This window comes from Littorina saxatilis, unplaced genomic scaffold, assembly GCF_037325665.1.
Source record: "Littorina saxatilis isolate snail1 unplaced genomic scaffold, US_GU_Lsax_2.0 scaffold_658, whole genome shotgun sequence".
Classification (NCBI taxonomy): domain Eukaryota; kingdom Metazoa; phylum Mollusca; class Gastropoda; order Littorinimorpha; family Littorinidae; genus Littorina; species Littorina saxatilis.
In genome coordinates, this window is record NW_027126396.1 from 1 (window position 1) to 10131 (window position 10131).

At 42.3% G+C, this 10131-nt stretch overlaps 1 protein-coding gene across 2 annotated transcripts; it reads left to right on the forward strand.

Moving 5' to 3' along the window:
* Nucleotides 1–995: 995 nt before the first annotated feature.
* LOC138954838 (amine sulfotransferase-like) lies at nt 996–9399 on the forward strand (the record flags this gene model as incomplete). 2 transcript variants are annotated; one of them, XR_011451974.1, is given in 4 exon segments in its annotated part: nt 996–1331; nt 4999–5102; nt 7376–7671; nt 8678–9399. XR_011451974.1 is itself a non-coding variant. In XM_070326601.1 (4 exon segments), coding segments are annotated over 4 exon segments (758 nt in total), but the record flags the coding sequence as incomplete, so codon positions are not given.
* Nucleotides 9400–10131: the final 732 nt, after the last annotated feature.

Genomic DNA, 10131 nt, shown 5'->3' on the forward strand with positions numbered 1-10131 from the left:
GGTGTGTGTGTGTGTGCGTGTGTGTGTGTATATGTGTGCGTGTGTGTGTGTGTGTGTGTGTGTGTGTGTGTGTGTGTGTGTGTGTGTGTGTGTGTGGGCCTTGAAAGATATAATTTGAGATATGGGTGACAGTGGTGTTTTGACCGTTTCAATAGGAGTTTGAACACGCATGCACAGGCGCTTTAAATTCTTGGCTCAGGCTATAAGGTGTATGGCTACCGACAACTATCTTTGATGTGTCTATATGCTATGCGGGGTGCGCTCGATGCGATACACTTTTCTTGTTTTGTGTTTGTGAAATGACATCCACCCCCACCCTCCACCCCTCCATCCCAACTTATGTTTTGTTTCCGCTGACAAGGCCACACACAACACTTTGGGAAAGTAGGTTTGAACAAATGTGTTCTTACTTATTTCGTCTTTTCTTTTTTCTTTGCTTTTACCGAGGCGCGTGTTGCTGTTCATTGGCCGGAACGTACGTTAGGCACAAAAAAATAAATAGTATGTTTACGGTATCCCGACAGACCCTATTTTTTCGCACGACCCTAGACTTTTTTTGGGCATTTGGGAAAAATAAATAAATTAAAACAAGTCTGTGTTTTTTGGCAAAATAACTTAAAAATATGTTTTAAAAAATTTTAAAATAATCCCGACCTACCGACCCTATTTTTTTGTGCCTATGTTACCGTAAACAGACTTTTGTTTTTTTTTTGGGGGGGGGGCTTAGTTGCGTTCACTACATGTTAGAGAAGCGTATAGCTTCCGTTCTGTAGGCTTGGCTTGGGATCGAGTTTTGGATGTTTTGTCTTTTTGAATTCTGTTTGTGTTATTTTGAAAGGTAAAATACAAGTTTTTCGGTTCGATTGTTAAAAAACTAAAAAAAAACATAAAGTCGGTCGGGGAACTGGAAACTTTAAATGTTTTAGTTTAAATTTTGTTTTACACCAAATTATTTTGTTTCAATTTTACTTTATTCCTGCCTCATTTTGTGGCAGGCACTCATTGGCTGTGGGAGGTGATATCAATGCTGAGGAAGGGTTCCGCTGAGCACGATGCTAACACCAAAGTCCAGCTCATGATGGAATTCGTGCAGAACCATATTCTGGACGACATGCCCTCGCCGCGCACCTTTAACACGCATCTTCCGCTCTCCATGCTTCCGGTTGACAAGATCAAAGCGAGACGTCTGAAACTAGTGCACGTGTACCGCAATCCCAAGGACACGTGCGTGTCAATGTACCACATGGCAAGGTCGTCACCACAAATGTCCAGTGTCGTACCCTGTGAGACGTTTGGCGATTTTGCCGAGCACTACCTTTTCACTGACAAACGTAAGAGTTACAATTTGCAATCTGTTCTTCCCTGTGTGTTTTTCAACCTTTTGTTCTTTTTTTATCTTTTAAAAGAATTTCTGTAGGTTCCTACTTTGCAAACACGTATCACATTCTGATCAGTCATCGCTCAACGGCTATCGCCAGTTATCTCTCTGACCGGTCGCTACAGTCCTACGCGAATCTATCAAAACAAAAATACAGAGTTATCTCCCATATGTTTTTCGCGAGCACTGATCTAAATTTGAGATCAGTGTTCGCGAGACGAAAAAGATTGCAGATTGGCCGACTTCGACAGTGATCTCCGTTCTGTTCTTCACAGTTATGATAAAGACATCGTTCTAAGGTCAAAACAAGTCGAAATTTTGGGACTGCTGCCGGAAGGAGACCGTAATATATGGTTTCATCACCGTCAACTGGTTACAGAAAAAATCGTCTGCTCCAGTGAGCGCCGAAACTAAACGGTTGATTATCACGTGACACTGTTGCCATATTTAGAGTTGTTTGCACAGTAAATACAGCCGCGAAAAATAGCTCGCTTGAAACTGTCTTACATAAAAATTACAAAACACCATTAAAAATCATCATCGACGATCGCGAATCTGCTTATATCAATAATACATTACAAAAAGCTCTAAATATGTTAAACAAAAAAAATCGGTTTCTTTGCCAGACAAGGAAACTCAAGGCATCCTGTCAGGGAGAGAATGAGCCGAACTCATTTTGACCTGAGGTCAGGATGATACGTATCAGTGTAAATGCGTGTGCGTGTGTGTGTGTGTGATTGTGTGTGTGTGAGTGTGTGTGTGTGTGTGTGAGTGTGTGTGTGTGTGTGTCACTGTCTGTGTGTGTGAGAGAGAGAGAGAGAACGAGAGAGAGAGAGAGAAAGAGAGAAAGAGAAAGAGAGAGAGAGACAGAGAGAAAGATAGAGAAAGAAAAAGAAAGAGAGAGAGAAAGAGAGAGAGAGAAAGAGAGAGAGAAAGAAAAAGAAAGAGAGAGAGAGAAAGAGAGAGGGAGAGAGAAAGAAAGAGAGAGAGAGAGAGAGAGAGAGAGAGAGAGAGAGAGAGTTTGTCTGTCCGTCTGGGTTTTTTTTTTAGTGGGATTTTGTGTCTGCGTACATCGATTTACATCTTCTCACGCCCTGTATATATATATGTATAGGTTACAACACGAGTGGTTTTTTATATGGCTTGTGTTTCAGTCAAGACCCAGCGGATGAATATCATCGGGAGACACGACTTGACTGAAATACAAGCCATATAAAAAACCACGAGTGTTGTAATCTGTATATCCCATTCTACCATCAAACACAAAGTGTAGACTACTAGCGGCACTGTTGCGATCTGTGGACTGTAAAACAGTGGTGCCAGCGAGACTTAGCCCTTTTGCAACCTTAAACTAAGTGACCGTCGCTGAAAAAATAAAACGAATGAGTGCATCGATAAGTACGCGGTAACACTACTTTCAGACCATTTAAAAGCTTTAAGTAAAGGTTCATAAGTTGCAAGAAAGTAATGAAGTCGTATAGAAATTAATTTAGTTGAAGCGCACAATTCTTTTGTTTTGCGTTTCAGGTCGGCAGAACGGGCGAAACGGGTTTGGGACCCATTTGGCTTATTCGATTCAGAATCGATTCTACGTTGTTTTTCTCGAACGTGTTATTATACAATTAGGCTTATTGACAGAGAAGCAAATTTTAGGGAACAAATATGTAGGTTTAGATTTAACCATTTGCTCCCTATTTGAAATGTATCTACGTGATAAACTACGTGTTTTGCGAGTGTGTTTGGATGGATGAACCTAAACTGGTATGGGTGTGAGGAAAACGGGACCGAGTTGAAGTCGCGAATTGCTGACACGTCTGTCACCGCCGATTGATTGCATTTTGAAGGAATATGACTGGATTACGGAAAAATACACACATGTTAAGTTCTTGGATACCTTCATCGCCAATGTGGACTTACTGTAGAGCCAGGCAAAAGAGTAGACTTGCTCGCAAAACACGTGAAACAGCCGATGTTTGATAGCGAAGCCAAACCGTGCCAGGTAAGGACGCTTCTCGGTCTCGCTACGCATGTCACCAGTGACAGTGTTGTTGCTTTGAGTTTGACTAACAAACTCGAAACTGTCATTTAAAACATGAGCCAAATGTGTATTGATTGTGTGATTAGTCTATGTGACAGGGCTTCTATTATCTGTGCTCCCTAGCTTCTGTCAGTTCCCACACCGACACTGCCAGAGAAACTGAAGACGCACACCAAACACATTACTGACAGACTCTCAAAAGTCGTCTGCTAACGATGCAAGGGAGGGTACTCGTGTTTTTGTTTTGGTTCGCTAGCATCTGGGTATCTTGTAAGTTGAATGTTCGTTTTTTTTCGATCTGCATTGCTTTCATACTGAAAGAAACGTTTGTTTATTGCTTCCCATACATCAGATCAGTTCTGAGATTCATTTTTGCGTGCAACTGATATGGTTTTCTGAGCCGTGCAATACGATTTTGGAACTTCATACAAATGTGTCACATTGTTCGGCGCGAGGTCAAAGGTCGGGAGGAAAGTAGTTCTTTGCCCAAATCGGAATCTGCACTATCATATATTTTTTGGAGTCCATGATGTATTTATTGAGCTATAAAAATACAACATATATACCCATACTGAAGTAACAGAGACAAAGAAGGGAGGTCATGGGATATATATATATATAGCATGTTGTAGTCACGAAGATGTTCAGACAGACGTGGATAGAACAGACTGACGTACGGATGGTTAGACGGACAGACAGACAGACAGACAGATAGATACACAGACCAGGGACCAACAATGAAGTGTTCCCCTTTTGAACAGACTTTCTGTAAGTCTTCCACTCCCAAGTGTTCTATTCTTTAACAGTAACACAGTTTTTCTGTAACCAGTTTTGAACACAGTGTGCCTGTGACATCGTATAACGTTCTACTAGCAAAAATAGCACACGTTGTAAACACAAATGAACAGAATAGTGTTTACCATGTGTGTCACGTTTGGTAGTAAAACTGTACGATGTCGTACTGTTCTTCTTTCTTTCTTTCTTTCTTTCTTCTTCAGCGTTCCAGAATTTTTCTGCTTACGTGTGAGCTCGTTTGCCCATTAATGGGTTCCCCACACTATGCTCTGAGAGCATAGTCAGCTCACTCCGCTTTCGTTGAGTAGGCATGCTGGGTATTTTTCGTGTTTCCGTAACCCACCGAACTCCGACATGGATTACAGGATCTTTTTCGTGCGCACTTGGTCTTGTACTTGCGTGTACACACGAAGGGGGGGTTAAGTCACTAGCAGGTCTGCACATAAGTTGACCTGGGAGATCGGAAAAATCCCCACTCTTAACCCACCAGGCGGCAGCGACCGGGATTCGAACCCACGACCTCCCGATTAGGAGGCCGACGTCTTACCACCACGCCACTGCGCCCGTCGTACTGGTGTTCAAAACTGGTTACAGAAAGTGTGTTCAAGAATAGAACACTTTGAGTTTAGAGAGAAAAACTTACGGACGGTTGGACCGACAGCCTGACAGACAATTATTTACACAGACCAAGGACCAAAGACTGAGGGATGACAAACATATACACAGACCAGGAACAAAAAACACTCACAGACAAAAAAAAATAGTTCTTAACTTTTTTCTTTTTCAGAAATATTCGGGTCTTACGTGAAGTACCTCAAACAGATGCACGCTTTTCAGGAACAAAACCCCGAGGTGCCAACGTTCAACATGTCCTATGAAGATGTCAAAAAGGTTTGTCCACAAGACTTTATTTATAATGCTGCGTCGCTCACAAGAAATAACGGTTTTAGGTGTGACGAAAAAAAGAACAGGGCCTGAGTACGGTGATAAATACAAGACTTATTTTACAACCATTTGAAAAATACATACATCCCCCGTGGCTGCCCGCATAACGAAATCGTTTTTCTCGTGTTTTGAACTTGCCAGTGTTACAGCACAGAGCAGAGTCCGTCCCGCACTTTGCTTTGTGTACATCACGCACAACGCAACATTTTCACGAGAAAAACACGTTTATTTGTTTGCTTTGTCTGTATTACACATTTCTATTTACATTTATCACTGTCACACCAAATTGTATACTTTAGTTTGCAAGTGAATCGTTATCATACAAAATAACGTTATCACGAGACGAACAGAGATCTCAGAGATCGTCTGCTTCTCAACTGTTTCGCGCAAATCGTGTAATATCTATTTTTGTGGAAACCTCCCGAAGAAATGCAATCTCAGCGGCTTCCACCTGCAACATAGTCGTGCTTATTTGGAATGTGACGTCCTGTACTTCGTCAGTCATACCTATATCGAAAACTAAGCGTCGCACAGAACCAGCGCCCTTACATTATTAGTCTGAAGACAGCCCTTCCCGAGTAGGAAGTTCGCCTCAACATCTCAGATCTGAGCAGGCTTTAACACGAGATAAGATCATTGTTCTACTTGGTCGCACTCCACAAATCCACAACCTGGGTAGGCGGGGATGTAGCTCAGTCGGTAGCGCGCTGGATTTGTATCCAGTTGGCCGCTGTCAGCGTGAGTTCGTCCCCACGTCCGGCAGGAGATTTATTTCTCAGAGTCAACTTTGTGTGCAGACTCTCCTCGGTGTCCGAACACCCCCGTGTGTACACGCAAGCACAAGACCAAGTGCGCACGAAAAAGATCCTGTAATCCATGTCAGAGTTCGGTGGGTTATAGAAACACAAAAATACCCAGCATGCTTCCCCCGAAAGCGGCGTATGGCTGCCTAAATGGCGGGGTAAAAACGGTCATACACGTAAAATTCCACTTGTGCAAAAAACACGTAGTGTACGTGGGAGTTTCAGCCCACGAACGCAGAAGAAGAAGAATAACCTGGGTGATCGCAGTGCAGATTTAGATTGTTTGGTTTTTTTATTCATTATTTTCTTAACGGACACTAGCGCGGCCCCGGAGAGCAATATGAGAGTCTTGTTCTGTGTAAAATGTCATAGTCTGTCATAGCTTGGTCAACAAATACAAATAATTACGAATAATGTATCAAAATAAATCCAAAAACAAAGAAACTGCCAACGTTCCAAAATTCAGAATCAAAATTCAATCATACTTTTCTTGGTTTTTTGATTCTGTATCAAAATAGTTACAAGTCAAAGAAGAAATGGTCACATGGTCATGATCGCAGTTGACCTAGACTGACTTGCACGAGATAGTTATCAGCTGGGTGGTAGCCAGCCATAAGGTCGGATTGTTTGAAACTTGAAAACACAAACACTCTACAATTAACCAATCCGACCCCGCAGCTGACTTCCATCCGGTTGGTAACATTATCGTGCGCTTCAGTTCTGAGCTGAGGCACACTAAATGAAACTGTGAACCAGCCGCGGATTGGTTGAAATTGAGATTTGTTGTGACTTGAACCAATAAATCCCCGCGGCTGCTAATTCCCACCCAGTCGGGTTGGACCAACTTTCGCTTCGTGCAGATCAGCTCTTTTTCATTACATTCTCCCCGTCTTCGTCATTGATCAGTGCCTGACCACCGTTCTTGCAACGAGTTTAACCTTTTTGTCCTACCGGAAGCGGTCGTTTGGCTACATACATGGGGAAGGGGGGAGGGGGTAAAACTGTCATACATGTACAAACCCACTCGTTCAAAAAACACCAGTGTACGTGGGAGTTCATGAACGCAGAAGAAGAAGAAGAAGAAGAAGAAGAAGAAGAAGAAGAAGGAGAAGGAGAAGGAGAAGGAGAAGAAGAAGGAGAAGAAGGAGAAGGAGAAGGAGGAGGAGGGGGAGGAGGAGGAGAAGAAGAAGAAGAAACATGTTCTGAGCTAAGTTCATAACCTAGCTGTTTTATAAGTGTTTGTCTGTCTGTTCACTTCACAGACCAGTGGGTCGAAGTAACTTGATTGTAACGTTTTCTTGTGTCATAAATTAAACGTTTCAATAGTTACCATTCTTGCTGTTTGAATCTGAATTGTGAAACGTTAGCAGTCTATCTGTGTGTTTTTTTGTGTGTGTTTTTCCCCCTGTATTCCAGGATCCAGTGGGCAGCGTGAAGAAGCTTGCCAGTTTCCTCTCTCTGTCGGTCAGCGACGAGGTCTGTGTCCAGATAGCGGACGAGTGCAGCTTTGACAAGATGAAGGCCAAAGAAGCAGAGAAAGAAAAACCCAAGCTGCACTCGAAAACTCTTGACAAGGAGTCCTTGGAAAGAATGGAGAAAAACAAGCCGGTTATTTTCAGGAAAGGTGAGGTTCATGTTGTTGACGCTGAAATCTGTTGACAAGGAGTCCCTGGAAAGAATGGAGAAAAACAAGCCGGTTATTTTCAGGAAAGGTGAGGTTCATGTTGTTGACGCTGAAATCTGTTTTGGCGATGTCATGAAAAGGATGGACCGATAGCACGCTTATTACCTCTTGTGTGTGTGTGTGTGTGTGTGTGTGTGTGTGTGTGTGTGTGTGTGTATGTGTGTGTGTGTGTGTGTGTCCGAGGTCATTCCAATATTTAAAGTTACACAAACACACACACACACACACACACACAAACACACACACACACACACACACACACACACACACACACACACACACACACACACACAGCCACATACCACCAAATGTCAATCAGAAGCGAGCAATAGATTTTGAACAGTTTCCCTCCCCCAAAAAAAAAAAAAACCCCAACATGTGTGGCTTTTAATGAAATTGTAAAGCACCTGAAGTCAATTGCTGGGACTCGCGGTATAGAGAAGCTATTCATTGAAAATTAATATTATTATTATTATTTAAGTTATTGAGACATCACAGTGCGCAAAGAGATGTATAGAGCAAATCGAGAAAATGAATTATTGAACGAAGCGCAAAGCGCTGAGTTCAATAATTATTTTGAAGATGTGCTCCATAAATCTCTTAGCGCACTGTGATTGTTTCAATAACGATATTGTCAGTAACGACAATAGATTAGAACGTTTGAGAAAGGCACATTGTTCTGCCTGCGTTTGGATAAATTGTGGACAGGTCGAGTTAGATCTACTTTTGTGTGTGTCGGGTTTGCACAATTTGGGGGTATTGACGGTTTCATCGCCGACCATTCATATTACGATTTGATTACCCTCTGTACCGTTTTATCGATTATGACTAACAGTATGAGTTACAGTTGTGCGAAATGTACCCGTTAGCATACTGTTTCACTTAAAGTATGAACTATTGGTATAAAAAACTACAAGAGTGCGCTAACAGTTTTAAGCGCATTGCTATTGGCCAATCAACTGTTTCACATCAGTCATGTGACACCAGTACTTACTGACAATTATCATTATTATTCTTATGATGCTCTGTTTCAGGTCAAATTGGCGACTGGAAGAACTACTTCACTGTAGCTATGAGCGAGAGAGTCGACTGCTTTCTTGAAGAACAACTGAAAGACCTCCCCTTCACCTTGACCTTTGAGTGACCTTGACAATTCCTAATTGTGAGCGGGGCGCAGAACCAGACGACTCAAGTTACAGACAAACAAATCAAGCCGTCTCTTCATGACCTTTTGACGTCAAAAGTGAAACAAACGTCAAGAAGACGTCATAGTTCAAAAGATGGGGTCACGTTAACATTCCGTTGCTTCTCTTGCATGTCTCACAGAAACTGCCAAAGAATTTTTAGAACGAAGTTTGTCTGGGTGACTTCTGCATATCCGGTGGAGATAAGTATGTTCAAGGGCACTGCTGGCCACTGCATGCATCGGTATCGTATATCATTAATGTCAGGCAGTTTCAGGCGCATAGATAATCAGATTAAAAAGCAAAGAGAAGAAAAAGCTCGACATAAACAATGGTGAAAGCTGTGTGGAGCAAGTCTCTTGGTATGAACACACGACGTTCATCCTTACATACATGTTGTTTCATGTGTATATTTATAAAAGAAATTGAGATTGTTTTAAGCGTTCGTCCGCCAAATATAATAATACTTTTTAAGAGTCCGTGTATAGGCTTTGTTTGTTGTGCTCCATTGTTAAATTGATTGCATGCGGTATTGTTATCTGTAATTTTCTGAATAAATTGATTAAACCAAGCGTTAATAGTACCTTCTCTTAGCGAAGCAAATAAAGGTAGATTCTCGGGCTGATACACGCACACACACACACACACACACACACACACACACATACATATACACACACTCTCTCACACACACAAACACACACACACACACACACACACAAACACACACACACACACACACACACACACCATCAGAATATTACTGATTTTTTTCAGGCGTTCATTTGCTGAAACTCCCAAGTACACACGCATGTTGTTGTTTTTGTTGCACGAGTGCGTTTTTACGCGTTAAGGTGTATGACCGTTGTTACCCCGTCATTATAGGCAGTCATATAGTACTTTGACATGGGTTACAGGATATTTTCCGTGCGCAAATGGTCTTGTGCTTGCGTGAAGACACGAAGGGGGCTAAGGCACTACTGATCAGGTCTGCACATCAGTTGACTTTGGATATTGAAAAAAATCTCCACCCTTAACCCACCAGGCTCGACTGGGATTCGAACACTGTCCTTTCAGCATGGGAGGCCGGCATATTCTCCACTGTCGTTCCAAGTAAAACGCCCAAACAGATCAGAGATAGTGACCCAGGTCGTTTACACGGGAAAGATCACGCCTATAAAACTCTTATGTCAGAATATTAACTACAGGCCGTATCATTTGGTGGGATTTGGGTACAAGAGCACAACGGGTTATCATCTTCAGGCTCCGGACTGGTCTCTGCGGGCTCCTAGCTCACGTCTTCA